Source organism: Hippocampus bargibanti, linkage group LG07, assembly GCF_051943395.1.
Source record: "Hippocampus bargibanti isolate YZ-2025 linkage group LG07, ASM5194339v1, whole genome shotgun sequence".
Lineage (NCBI taxonomy): Eukaryota > Metazoa > Chordata > Actinopteri > Syngnathiformes > Syngnathidae > Hippocampus > Hippocampus bargibanti.
The window spans coordinates 19,594,232-19,608,757 of record NC_142740.1 but is presented as its reverse complement, the minus strand read 5'-3'; the positions used below and the strand labels follow the sequence as shown (position 1 = coordinate 19,608,757).

The window sequence follows — 14,526 nt, the reverse complement described above, 5'->3', positions numbered from 1 at the left end:
TGCATCTCTCACGACTCGGAAGTGCGTGCTCGTTGGTGTCAAACTGTTATCAGCAGGTTTTGATAACGTGAGTTTCTGCACGTTCAGTAACTGACAGAGTTAAGTCAGGACAATATAACGTGTTTTCCTTTAAAAATGACCATTGTCGTATTCGTTAGGAATACAGCACAGGTTACGTCGAGGCGATGTGTTAGTTCTCATTTAAAGGGGCTTTTGAGAACGGGGGAGTCTCATTTGTCTGGTTTGCCTCACATTAGTTCCTCGTCCCCGGCAACATGGTCGTCAAGAACTACCGGCCAACGTTTCATGTCCCAAGGGAACGCAAGCAGGTCATCAACCGGCGGGCGAAGCTGCAGGCGTGGAGCCTTGGCGCTGAGCGGGGCCGCTGCAGTCACCGCAGCCGCTGCCTTCACGGGCTTTCTGGCAAACATCAACCACCTGCACAGGGCCGAGATGGCGACTCTGGTACCCCGGGCGGTCGAGGAGGACCAGAAGGAAGAGGACATCTTGGCGAGATGCCGGCGATTCATGTCTCCTCCGGTCACTGACGTCGAAGTCCTGCAGCGGAGGAAAGGCGAGATGTGCACCAGGATGGAAATGCTCATTATGGAGACACAGGCCGATTTCTGCAAAGCTTTGGAGGCGGTGGACGGTGGGACGTTCAAGGTGGATCGCTGGGAAAGAAAAGAAGGTCGGAGGCACTGTCGTTTGGTGAAGAGCATTTACACATATACTGCACATTCCATACAATATAAGGCATCCCGCGCTTTTGGGGAAATGTTTCCAAATGTCACATATTTCTCAACGTTTATCTAATTTGGGACATGTTTCACATTATTTTCACATTCCCCAAAGTTTCACTCTTTTGAGTGCTTTATTCCATATTTTCCCAAATGTTTATGTCATCTTGGGAGTTATATTTCATTCATGCATAGAATTCTCAGTTTTGCAAAATGCTGATGTTTGCATGCATGAAAAAAAATCATACATGTTGTATTTCAGGTGGTGGTGGGATCAGCTGTGTGATGCAGGATGGGAAATTATTTGAGAAGGCCGGCGTTAATGTGTCAGTTGTGTTCGGGAACTTGACAGAAGAGGCGGCCAAGCAGATGAGGAGTAGGGGCAAGGTCCTAAAAGGGAAAGATGGTAAGCGCCGTCACCTTCATTAAATGTTCAGAGTAATATTTTAGCATTTCTGGGTGTCACAGAAATGAACCACAATAAGATAAAACAATGCTAAAATGTCACAGGAGAAGCTTGACGGGCATAGAGGACATAAAGTATCAAAGCAAAAACAATCATATGTGTTATGTTTCTCAGGCAAACTACCATTTTGTGCCATGGGGGTGAGCTCCGTAATCCACCCCAAGAACCCCCACATCCCCACCGTGCACTTCAACTACAGATACTTTGAGATCGAGGAGGAAGACGGTGAGCATGTCATTGTCTGCTCCTTGACGTCAGCAGCCGAGTCTTCGTATCCATGACTCCATTCAACTCATGGATGAATTGTCACCCTTGTCTTCTGTTTTCTATTTGTGTGTATTGTAGGCTCCAAACTGTGGTGGTTCGGTGGCGGCACAGACCTGACTCCGGTTTATGTCGATAAAGAAGATGCTTTTCACTTTCACAACACGCTGAAGGAGGCCTGCGACAAGCACCACTCGCAATACTACCCCGACTTCAAGAAATGGTACAAAGGGGTGCGTGCCTGAGGGTGTGATGTCATCACATGGGATGCTGAGGGTGTTTCTTGACTGCGTGATGCTGATAAGACAGCAGTGTAGGAAAAGACCGTTTTGACCGTGGTTATCTGATGCATTGCAATGGGTGACAGTTCTCAAGTAATTTCAGGTCAATATTTAAAGGGCAACCGACGTCACTTTTTTGTTTTTTAACTGACATCAGAAAAACGTTTTATAGCATCTAAAATGCCCAAAACACGCAGAATGATATTTTTAGTCAAATGCAAAACACAAAAAAAAAACAATGGCTTTAGATTCGGATAATATGCTTTCTTGTTACACATCCAGTTATGAATATGATTCAAATAGTTCTGAAGAGGAAAGCATACATGTTTGCCATCGATTAAAGAAGTCCTTCCGTGTCATTTTGAGGCATCTGGACTGCAATGTAACGTCCCACAAAAGAGGCGGAAAAATGGCGACCAGCTCCTGTGAGGAATGTATCAGCCCGTTTCCACAGGCATGGAGCTTGGACTCCCTCTGTTGGCGGCTTTTGGATGTAACACAAGGGTTTAAAAAAAACAGTACAGCAAAATACATTGCCGTGATGCAATGCGTCTTTTTTACGGTCAGGAGGCGGTCCTTTTCTGACATCACGTGAGGACTCGTCACCAACTCAAAAACAAGACTTCCTGAATGTTCAGCGCGAGTCTTAAAACATAAAATATAGCTATATGCGGTGGAATCTTATTAAAATACGCCCAGTAGAAGTCATTTGAAGCCATTTTACAAATTATGGACACAACTTGTCCGGAGATGTCGGTTTTCCTTTAATGGACAGTTTATTTTGACCCCCTCTGAATATAATTCCATAAACTACAAAAGCTGTTTAAAAATATGCCAAGATGATTGCTGCCAATTGCAGGGTACTAATTATTTTTTGTCGCCCTTCACTAATTCCACAAGTTAATCTCCTTATTCCAATGCTGTCATGCAGGTGTGACCGATACTTCTACGTCCGCCACAGAGGGGAGACTCGAGGCATTGGGGGCATCTTTTTCGACGATCTCGACGGCCCCAGTCAGGCGGAGGCTTTCAGTTTCGTCAAGAGCTGCGCTCGCACAGTGGTGCCCTGCTACCTGCCCATTGTGCACAAACACCTGCGCGATCCTTTCACCGCAGAGGAGAAGGACTGGCAGCAGATGCGACGAGGAAGGTAAGCGTGTCGCTGTTCAGCCCACCCTGAAAAGAAAAGGCATACTACTCATTGGATATTCCCAAGATAAACATTGTAGTTTTACAAGAATAAAGTCAGATTTTCGAGTTTAAAAAGCGGCATATTTTCAAGGAAAATGTAATCAGGAAAAATATAGAAAATTTTATATCATCATAAAAAAGTCACAAATTAAACAAAAAAATGTACCGTGGCAAAAATGTAATAATCTAGTTTTCACAATAAAAGTATTTGGATATGAATGTCATTTTACAATATAATACAAATTGATTTATATAATAATAATAATAATAATAATAATAATAATAATAACGATTCTGTCTGCTTTTGACTTAAAGGACAACCGATGTCTCCGGACAAGTTGTGTCCATAATTTGTAAAATGGCTTCAAATGACTTCTACTGGGCGTATTTTAATAAGATCCCACCGCGTTATTTTACGTTTTAAGACTCGCTCTGAATATTCAGGAAGTCTTGTTTTTGAGTTGGTGACGAGTCCGTACGTAACGTCATGAAAGGACCGCCCCCTGACCGAAAAAAGACACATTGTAGCAATGGATTTTGTTGTACATGTTTGGTCTGAGAACCGTGTTGCACCCAAAAGCCGACAGAAGAGGGCATCCAAGCTCCATATAAGGAATTTATCAGCCTGTGGAAGCGGAGGTGGCCACTGGAGGTCGCCATTTTGTGCCTCTTTTTTGGGGTGAGAGATTTTCCCCCAATGTTACCTCAAAATGGCACGTATAATTCTTTAATCGATTGCAAACATGTATGCTTTCCTCTTCAGAACTATTTGAATCATATTCATAACTGGATGTGTAACAATAAAGCATATTCTCCGAATCTGAAGCCATTGTTTGGATTCTCCAGCAATGCAAGACGTCTTGGCGTGACCTCACAAATTGGGGGCGGGACTTTCTGAAAATGCCCAATTCGCAGCTCAATTTTTTGCAGATTTTGGACACTTTAAGTCATTTTTATTGGTGTTTTGCATTTTAATGAAAATATCATTCTGCGTGTTTTGGGTATTTTAGATGCTATAAAACGTTTTTCTGATGTCGGTTAAAAAACAAAAAAGTGACGTCGGTTGCCCTTTAAAACCCACACAAAATTGTCACATGTGAGACCAGCGTGACATTGTGCTTCAGGTATGTGGAGTTCAACTTGGTGTATGACAGAGGAGTGAAATTCGGGTTGGCCACGCCGGGATCCCGAATCGAGAGCATCCTCATGTCCCTTCCCCTTACCGCCAGGTAAGTGGCGCAACGTCATCAAGGCTGCCGGCGTGTCTGAGTTGACCGAGTGGACCTTTCCTCCTCAGGTGGGAGTACATGCACGAGCCCGCCATTGGGACCCGAGAGGCCGAGATGCTGGAGGTATTACGAAACCCAAAGGAGTGGCTGTGAGCACCGTATCGTTAGGTTTACTCGTCAATATGGACGGAGCATCTGAACGCATACCACATGAATGCATTTCCTTGCAATGATGTAATTGTTGAAAAGGTGCCACTTGTTTTTCTGGTCTGGTTCCTCTCTACAGCAGTTCAATGTTTGCCTTTTGGATAATGTTTCATGCAAAGGTGACTGTATGAGGCGTGGTGCGAGGACAAATTACAAATTTCACATGTTGCAACTTTTTTTAAAAACAAATAATCCACAACAGAAATGGTCATCTGCAAGGTATATATAATGTGCCCATCATTTGGATCACAATACACAATTGTAATGTCACGTCACCGGTACTGGGATAAACTTGGTGACCAATCCCATGTACACATGATAAAAGTACTAAATATAAATTGATGTGACATTTTCCATTTCCATTCATTCTCCTTTGTACCTGCCTGCTGCCCAAAGACAGTTGGGATAGGTGCAGCATATGTACGAACCTTGTGTCAAATAATCAAATAATGGAGAGATGAAAAGATATCACACTTTTGTACATATTAATAAAGATTTATTACAGGTTTCTTGCATTTTATGTTGCCTGACTTTTACAAAGGCATTGTGTAGCAGTGAGTTAGATGGGAAACAAACAACTTACTTCAGGGTCATGTAAAGTAATGAGTGCCGAGTTCTATAAAAAAAAAATAGATGTGCTCCATCCACTTAAATGTCAATAACAATAATATTCTATTTCTGTGCCTGGACTCATCAACTGTTTTTCAATCTGGGCATCAAAATGCATTAAATCATTATCATTCAAGTGTGCATAGTTTAAAACACATTGATTTTGCAATCATAAGTCCGGCAAATATTTTAGGAAACAACTGTTCATTTCGGAGGGGGAATTTGATGAAAAGAAATGCCTCGAAAACCACTTCACATCAATACATATTTTGTGTCAAAATGAACAAATCGTTTCAGCAAGAAACATGAACTCGACAATATCATCTGTGGTGGGTCACATAAACTGAAAATTGAGTTTGACGCCTGTGGTTGAAGCTGTTTTGAAAGGTTAAATTCATGCAGACGTTTGAGCTTCAAGGCAAATCCTTCTCAACAGACCATTGTCATCAAACCAGGCGAAACTAAAAACATTTGATAACTGACATTAGAACTAATAAAGTCCAAATAAAGGGCTCATTTTGAGCTTCCATACAAGTGCCTCCTTTTGAGTTATCAGCTCAAATAATTCCACAAATATTAACGCATTCATACGCAGTAAAAGTTAATTTTACTGTGACCTGACATTCACACCCACAATACATACTGTATTTATATATGTATACACAAATACACTTGACACATGCCACAATGGACGACATAATCTTCTCTGTGAATGTATTCCACAAAGCTTCCGTCTCAAATGCCTCATTTCCAATTTTCCTGCGCGTGTAATGAGACACTGTCAAACGACGTATGGAGCTTTGGGGCAGAGAGAAGATTTTCACAGTTGAGTGTGGCTTTGAAACAACACGTCAAATGCCAACAAACAAAGATTGATAATCAAACTTCACCTAATATGCAACATGTATATGATGTAGTAAACTGTTCCTCATGTCCAATTCCTTAAAAATTACAAAACACATTTCATTCTCGAGTGTAATGAATGGAAAGTCATTTCGGCATTTTACATCCGAGTACATCGATGAAAAGGTTTCTTCAGCCGTCATCTGTACTTCTTTGAAGGTGTCGGACGTTTCGCTTCTTATCCAAGATGCTTCTTCAGGAAACTAAAGTCTTCCTGGTAGTTTCGGCCCAATATAGTATATATATATATATATATCCCTACTGTCCAGACATGGTGGTGCCGGACTCTGCTTTGATAGGTCCCTGCTCTTAGGTTGGGGGGAGCAGAGGACTACTCCCTGCGGCTCCACTGATTGTTCCTATTGTCCTGACTAATGACTGGCCTGATTGCCCCACTTGCTCCGGTATCACCTCATCAGCATTACTAATCCTATGTTGCTTAAGCAGGCTGTTGTACGAACGATCCAAATTGAACCTCACACCACCATATCGGTTTCGTGAAGGATTTAGCTGTTTTATGAAAATCGCTTTTTACTCCTCTTTCAAACCATCTATGTTCTTTCGCTAAGATTTTAACCTCATTGTCATAATTAAAAAACAAGAAATTCAATCCTTCACAGATCACCTCAACTCGGTTGACATCAACATTAAATTTACTCGCGAGGACATTAAAGAGAACCAACTAGCCTTTTTGGATTGTAAAGTAATTATAAAAGAGGATAGAGTGCTAATCGTTCGTACAACAGCCTGCTTGGGCAACATAGGATTAGTAATGCTGATGAGGTGATACCGGAGCAAGTGGGGCAATCAGGCCAGTCGTTAGTCAGGACAATAGGAACAATCAGTGCTCCCTCCAACCTGAGAGCAGGGATGTCTGGACAGTAGGGATATATATATATATAGGGCCGAAACTACCAGTAAGACTTTAGTTCGCTGAAGAAGCATCTTGGATAAGAAGCGAAACGTCCGACACCTTCAAAGAAGTACAGATGACGGCTGAAGAAACCTTTTCATCGATGGACCACTCCTGTACAACTGAGAGCTTACACAGACATCCGAGCACATGTTCTCAATTGTGAATATATTTAACACAGTTGAAGAATAACTCTTTTTCATTCCAACTATTTCATGACTTTTCTGCATCTTAGCTGGTTACTTGTGAAGCAAAAATAACTCCTGTTGGAAAAGAACTTTTTACAATGTTATAATGTTTCTCGTAGTATTAGTAGCAAGCAGCTGTCAACTATTCTGTTATACCTCAATTTAGGAGCATGTACAGTAGTTGTCCAACTACTGTGCAGAACATTTATACAGTAGTGGAAAAAATATCTGAGTAGTGCACAAAATTTTCAAACAACCTCGCTGGGCAAAGATTGTGATGAAGAACAAATCCTCAAATGGCTTCCCACACGTGATGATGTAAGTACAAGTTAGCCGGAGATGTTACTTTTCTAAATGTGTGCGGCTTGATTGAGGAGATGAAGACGCGCGAGTGAAGTAGCATGAAATACGTGACACGGAACTCCAGTAAACACAAGTACAACCGCATAGGGAAAGATCCTTGGGTGTGACAAACATGTTTTTCCTACTTTGTCTTAATGAGAAGTTGACCTTGCTACAGCGTGACAGCACAGACGTTTGTTGCATTTGGTATTTGCTGCATTCACTTGCTCGGTCCTCCTCTCCAAAGGTTAGTAAGTGCAATTTTCGAGTGCTGGCAGCAGAGATTGCATCCTGATGCCAAAGCAGCGGTCCGTTTACTTCCCGCTGGTGTTGATGATGTCCTCGTACTGCGGCGGGGGCTCCGTCTCCACGCGGACGTCGGTGCGGCCCACCGCCTCCTCGTACGACGGCGGATGGTCGGCGAGGCTCGTCCGCGTGGATGCCGCTTCTGCGCCCAGGTACCCCGCGGGGCTGCTGTGGGCGCTGAGTTCCGAGCGGTCGTCGTGATAATCCCGCCCCCACTGGTCCGTGGAGACCACCGACAGCACGTGGTCGTGGTGAGAGTGGGCCAGGCCGGGGCTGCCCTGCGAGCGCTTGCGGGAGTGGCAGCAAAACACAATGACAGCAACAGCCACCACGATGAAGACCACCAGCAGCAGCGGCACGATCAGGTAGAGGGAATGCACGCCGCCCACCACTGACTCCAAACCTCCCGAAGGGCTGCTCTCTCGCACGTACTCCTCCCAGAAGCGCCTCTGCCCACAAAAACAACACATGTTAGGACCACCGGGTAGGAGCAGGCCCAGCAAGACCTCCGTGGGTGGAACCATTGAGCAACATTTCTGATACTTTTTATTTCGGCTGATGGTCATTCTGACATTTGGCAGAGTAGCATGACAACCTTTTTTTCAGAGTGTGGCTGCTTATGCAACTCAGGTGTGACTTGTACGTCATAACGCATTCACTGCCATTCACAAATTTATTTGGGAATAAAAAATATGACACTAAAGCGCCATTCCCAAATTTGTTCGGGTTTTGTTTTTTTCTTGTTTGGCTACCGATAAAGCACTGGCAAGGGCCTCTGGCAATGTTTTTTGAGCTTCCCTTCCACAAGGGGGTAGCATTTTCCTTTTTTCCATGTTAGCGCTTTGTTCCAGCTTCAGCTGTTGTTAATAATAATAATACGTTTAATTTCAAGCCCTATATAAACTAATATGTATGTATTGCATTGTATTTTGGATAGCCACCCTCATTTCAAGCTCATATAACTCCAAACCCATATAATTTAGGAATTAACTCTTTTTCTGATGAAAGAAGAGAGTCTAAGGTTTCTTACGCTGCATTGAATGTTTATGTAGTCCTAAAACTCAATATTCTGTGGGTCCTGGAATTCGAGTGACAATGACAAAAACCCTGGCACTGCAGTGGACACATTTTTGCACGTCTGGCAGTGAATGAGTTAAAAGGGGTCGGAACATGTCACGTTGCTTGTTTCTAAAATACGTGTATTCTGAATCACTACAAAACAATATAGCACCAAACAATGCCCTCAAATGATGTAATCGACATGATTGTGTGCCTTGAGAGACACGACACCAGCTGACAACAATAGTCGAGAGCAAATAGGAACCCCCGTGAACCCCCACAAACACACACCACATAACTCCCATGCACCTGACTATTTTTCTTGCAGCTAATATTCACTTCCTACGCAGCTGCGAGAGTGGCTGCCTTTCCAGCAGCTCCTGTTTTTTTTTACTTCAGCCGTTCCTTTCCGCTTACTTTGATCACGATGCTGCTGTGAAATGTAAATTTCTCCACGGCGAGAGTAATAAAGGTAAATCCAATCCAATCATCATCATCATCATCATCATCATCATCTTACCGTCTTGTCATCATTTTCAAAAGCCTCTCGGGCCTCCTCATAGGTGCAGATTTCCTCGCGGCACTCCCTTTGGATGTTGCCCTGTTTCATCTCCTCCAGGAGGAAGTTGGCCCTGGGCAGCCGCCGCAGCACCGAATGGGCCGCGTCCACCGGCAGGAACACTGAGGTTGAGCCACGCATGTTGGAGGGAGAGATTTTGCAATTTGTGAGAAAATGTATTTAAAAAATGGTGGTGGTTGTATGTCAGCAATCCGGTGAGGAGCAACACGGGGGAAGAAAGACGAGAACAAATTAAGCAAAGAAAGTGCAGTGAAGAATGTGACTCACTAAGAACAAAAGGAGGATAGACACACAAACAAAAAGAGGAAGAGAGTGGCAGGGGTGCTCAGGAAACAAAGCCTAGGCGGTGCCAACTTTTTCTGCACACTAACAAAAGCAAGTTTAATTTTGGCAGTTATCCCGGGACAAACTGTTGGGATGAACTTGATACGAGAAAGGTGCTTGGTTTCTCACATCTCGACGAGAACACCACATGCCCTGTCTCGTGTGTTAATTTCTTAACAAGTCATGACGTCCATGTGACTCAGAGACTTGTTCCAAAAACAAACACATGATACATGAGAATGGGACACGCTCAAAAAAGGAAAAAGTAGAATCGCATGCCTAATTTAAAAAAATCAACCAGGGACCACTAGCGGCATATTTAGCAAACTTTGATGAAAACAGACACATTACAGTATAAAATAAAGACACTATTCTAAGAAAATAAGTGATGGAGTCATGGGAGTTTAAACTACAGTGTAAAATGTCAGCAAACTTACCACTCCCCATGCTTCCTGTCAGTCTTCCCCCGGGTTATCTGCAAAGAATAAACAAGATTTTTGAACTTGCTGGATTTGGATTTGGAACTGACGGTCGGCGCTTGGAAATGAAATGGGTTGATATGGGACAGGAGAAGTGAACCAATCTCTTTTTTCGTCAATGGATGCCACAGCTTTTTGTTGACTTTGAAACCCAACATGTGCACATTTCGAGCATGATGACACTTTTATTTCTTTCATCTCAAACTGCTGTACACAAAAAAAGCCTGTGAGGGAACATTGGTTCGGATTTCACAAATGTGTTTTTTTGTGTTAGGTACCATGTTTATTATTTTATTTTGTTAACGGTTTTGTGAAGCACTCTGTTACAACTTCAAATGTTGTGAAAGTGCTACATAAATCAGTATGCATTATAATGTATTGCTGATAAAAGTTAGACAATTATCGAATGTGCCTCCTTATCGTAAACCTCTAATATTCCTCCTATTCAGCATTTATTTTTTAACCCCCCAGAATATCAACCCATTTATTTACACAGGGAAGAGTGCACTTGAATGTACAGTGGTAGATTGAGGTCTAAATTGAGGTCATTGGTGCCGTGACAGTGGCTGCCTTTCCAGCAGCTATTGTATTTTGTTTTTCTACTTCTTTCAAGGTGTGTGAGTTACACGAGACCACAGTGATGACTAAAAAATGGTGATGGAAAACTTGGTGGTAACAATAACAATAACAATAACAATAATAATATGCAATAATTTGTAGGAAAAAATACTGTCACTGTTGACCGAGTCAGGCATCTGTCGTCCCATGTGAGTGACCAATGGCGGCTACTGTCCACACTTGGTCATGGGCGGCTTCGAGCAACCCCATAACACGAAAACAGCCATCACGAGCAGGCGACAACAGAAACAAATACATCAAAGACATGTATGGTTTTCAAACTGGGACTAAAAAAAGATGGGTGTTTGGCGATCTAAACGCTGTTACGTAAATGGGTGTCGGTCTCGGCCCGTCAGCTTGCATCGTGAAGCGGGGATGAGGCTAGCTAGCGCCCCGTACTTGACAACCAATCAACCGTTGTGGATGATTTGGAAAGCGTACGGCAAAACAACTTACTCCCACGACTCAGAACCCGTTATATGTTATTTGCAAACTATCTCATTGATAACTTCGTGTGAGTAAACATATCTGAGGACAGTAGTCAAAATTACTTACTGTCTCCGTTGTCCAGAATGCGCATTTACGACTGGCAAATCTCGCCTGCGCCCCCTTAAAAGGACTGTAGCTATATTGAATGCGCATGCGCATTACTGTTTTTTTTGACGCGACCAAAGAACTCATTCAAGCCACAGAAAGTCGCTGAAAAAGACGCGGACATCATTGTAACGAGCGTCAGTTAAAAATATACAAACTATTAAAAAAAATGTATATATATATATATATATATATAGTGCAGAGGTCGCCGGTTCGCGTCCCGGTCCGGCCTCCCTGTGTGGAGTTTGCATGTTCTCCCCGGAGTGTGAGAGTGACTGTTGTACGTCTTTGTGTGCCCTGCGATTGGCTGGCAACCAATTCAGGGTGTCCCCCGCCTCGTGCCCGAAGACAGCTGAGATAGGCTCCAGCAACCCCCGCAACCCTAATGAGGAATAAGGGGTACGGAAAATGAGATGAGATGAGATATATATATGATGCGCAATAACACTGGATGGCCTTTGGAAACGAAGCTCTGTCCAGAACAATTGACACCATGTGACTAGCAACCCTTTATCAATGCATTTATGATTGCAGTATATTTTTTTCAGTGATCTAAAACTAGAAACCTACTAGACTTAACCTAGTCTTTCACACTACTTCTTCCATGTCACAGTTAGAGAGACTATCAAAACTATAAAGTTGACAGTAATGCAATTTAACGGCACGTAACTGTGCCACGAATATCGTCAAAACATTTGTAAGAAAATCATAATCACTGAAGGTAATTGTGAAATGTGCTAATATGTGTAGAATCTGATGGCCATGTGAAGTCCACAGTGTTGCAGATGGAAAAAGTGCTGGGAGACAACGTTAAAATATGTAAAAATCGAAGCTTCAGTCTATATCAGAAATCCTGAAGCAAAAATTCACCCTTATTGAATGGCCTCTTGTTCTATATGTCAAAATGACTGCTGTGAAAGAGGCCATTAAAACAACAAAGGTTTTGTGCAATACTATCAAGCGCAGTTCCTCACCTCTGAAAACTATCCATCCATCCATCCATTTTCCGTACCGCTTATTCCTCATTAGGGTCGCAGGGGGTGCTGGAGCCTATCTTAGCTGTCTTCGGGCACGAGGCGGGGGACACCCTGAATTGGTTGCCAGCCAATCGCAGGGCACACAAAGACGTACAACAGTTACTCTCACACTCACACCTAGGGACAATTTAGAGTGTTCAATCTGCCTGCCATGCATGTTTTTGGGATGTGGGAGGAAACCGGAGGACCCGGAGAAAACCCACACGGGCCCGGGGAGAACATGCAAACTCCACACAGGGAGGCCGGGTTGGGACGCGAACCGGCGACCTCTGCACTGTGAAGCTGGTGTGCTAACCACTCGACTACCGAGCCGCCTCTGAAAACTATCACATTCAATAATAGACTTTGTTAAAAAAAATCCATGGTAGTGTTAGTATAGTTTAGCATTAGAAATTAGTTGGAAAGGCCAAATGCTGTACTGTAATTCATTCTGCTGTTTCTCTAATGTTGTGTGCATATTCTATTTGTGGCATAGACCAAGTATAGCATACTACTGAATGACGTTAACCTTTCAATATCATGTTTATTTATGCTGTTGAGGCCCTGCCAAAAGGCATCCCTTTTTGTGTGAATAGTCTTGAAAGATTACTTCAAACAACAAATCCATCACAATTTGCGTATTTCGTTTCATTTTCATATCTTACTGCATGACACCAGAAATATTAAAAAGGTATCTTGTATAGTGTTAAAGTCATCTTACTTTAAAGTGACCCAATTGCGGAAACCAATAGAAGAAGAGCAAGTATAACTTATATGAAGTATGGTTACCTTAGCAACGACAGTCAGTCACAGTCAGCGGAAGGATGACAAGGAGTCCAGTATGTGCTTACATGTCTTTGTATTTTCCCCCACCTATACTACAGGTCTATTTTAAGATAATATCTAAATTCGCCTAGCAGTTATTCTGGTCAGCAATACATTTTTTTCTTGTTTTGAGGGTTAAATTTGTTGAAGAATAGCACCAACATTTTTTTTAACAGTTATGAAAACACTACTATGGTAAAAGTGTTTATCTGATTATGTTTAGGTTGAGTTTTCCCCCCCTTGACTTAATCTCGAAACACTGCATCACATTTTTCGCCAAGGCTTTTCCCCTTTCACATTAACTACTGAGTTCCACACCACTGGCTTCTTATTGATTACTATGCAAGAGTTGCTTGTTTGCATCGTGGTAATTAAGCTTTTCCCTAATGTCCTGTGTCAATTGGAAGACTTCTGTCTCAGCAGTGACAATTTGGACTAACTACACACCAGCCTCGGGAAATATATATTTTTAGGTGTGGTGTAGCCCTGCAGAAGATTCTGTTTCCTTTATCAAAAAACAAAAAAACAAAACATGAGAGCAGATTACAGCAGTGCCCAGATATTCAATTGATGTGTCCTATGTGGACTATTAACGTCATTACATCAAACTATTACAGATTACACAGAAACTGACAATCACACTGAATCTGAGCATTTTATTTCATTTTTAACTGTTTCCAATGAAAGACGATTGGCATATCTCATTGAATGAAATTGTGTCGTGTGTGAGCTGTGATTTTTCAGCATGATTTTTCATGTCAGTCTGTCAAAAAAACAACTTGAGCAAAACATGCAAATGTAAATGCTTATATCATATCTGGGTCAAGTGTTTCAGAAATAAAACACATTGAATGTTATTTTATGGGATCAAGGGGTGTTTATTATTCAAATTTTCGCACTGGTATTTAATATGAAGAATGGCTTGCTCACAGACACATTTTCAGAAAGAGGTAAAAGAAACATTTATACATGGTTGGGTCATGTTCATTCTCCATTGAAACTACTTCAAAATTCATTTTTGCATCTATCTATCTATCTATCTATCTATCTATCTATCTATCTATCTATCTATCTATCTATCTATCTATCTATCTATCTATCTATCTATCTATCTATCTATCTATCTATCTATCTATCTATCTATCTATCTATCTATCTATCTATCTATCACATATCTATCTATGTATTATTAAATAAATACAAATACAATGATTTTTTTTTACAAGATTGATCTCACAACTATTTTTATATTACAAAATCATTGCATTTCCGCAGGGGTGTGCAGATTATTTATTTGTTTATGTATGTATGTATGTATGTATGTATGTATGTATGTATGTATGTATGTATGTATGTATGTATGTATGTATGTATGTATGTATGTATTTATTT

The 14,526-nt window shown here is 41.9% G+C and overlaps 2 protein-coding genes across 2 annotated transcripts; one reads left to right on the top strand and one right to left on the bottom strand.

Moving 5' to 3' along the window:
• The first annotated feature begins 15 nt into the window (after positions 1 to 15).
• cpox (coproporphyrinogen oxidase) lies at positions 16 to 4,886 on the top strand. The gene is made up of 7 exons (XM_089001181.1): positions 16 to 691; positions 1,003 to 1,146; positions 1,321 to 1,431; positions 1,552 to 1,693; positions 2,683 to 2,901; positions 4,067 to 4,171; positions 4,240 to 4,886. Exons 1-7 carry the CDS (start codon positions 136 to 138, stop codon positions 4,322 to 4,324), a joined length of 1,362 nt encoding a protein of 453 aa, XP_088857307.1. The 5' UTR covers positions 16 to 135; the 3' UTR covers positions 4,325 to 4,886.
• A 689-nt stretch (positions 4,887 to 5,575) lies between these two features.
• Positions 5,576 to 11,341, bottom strand: prrg1 (proline rich Gla (G-carboxyglutamic acid) 1). The gene is made up of 4 exons (XM_089001182.1): positions 11,255 to 11,341; positions 10,040 to 10,077; positions 9,219 to 9,379; positions 5,576 to 8,088 (listed from the first exon to the last, which is right to left on the bottom strand). Exons 2-4 carry the CDS (start codon positions 10,047 to 10,049, stop codon positions 7,648 to 7,650), a joined length of 612 nt encoding a protein of 203 aa, XP_088857308.1. The 5' UTR covers positions 10,050 to 10,077; positions 11,255 to 11,341; the 3' UTR covers positions 5,576 to 7,647.
• Between the last annotated feature and the right edge of the window lie 3,185 nt (positions 11,342 to 14,526).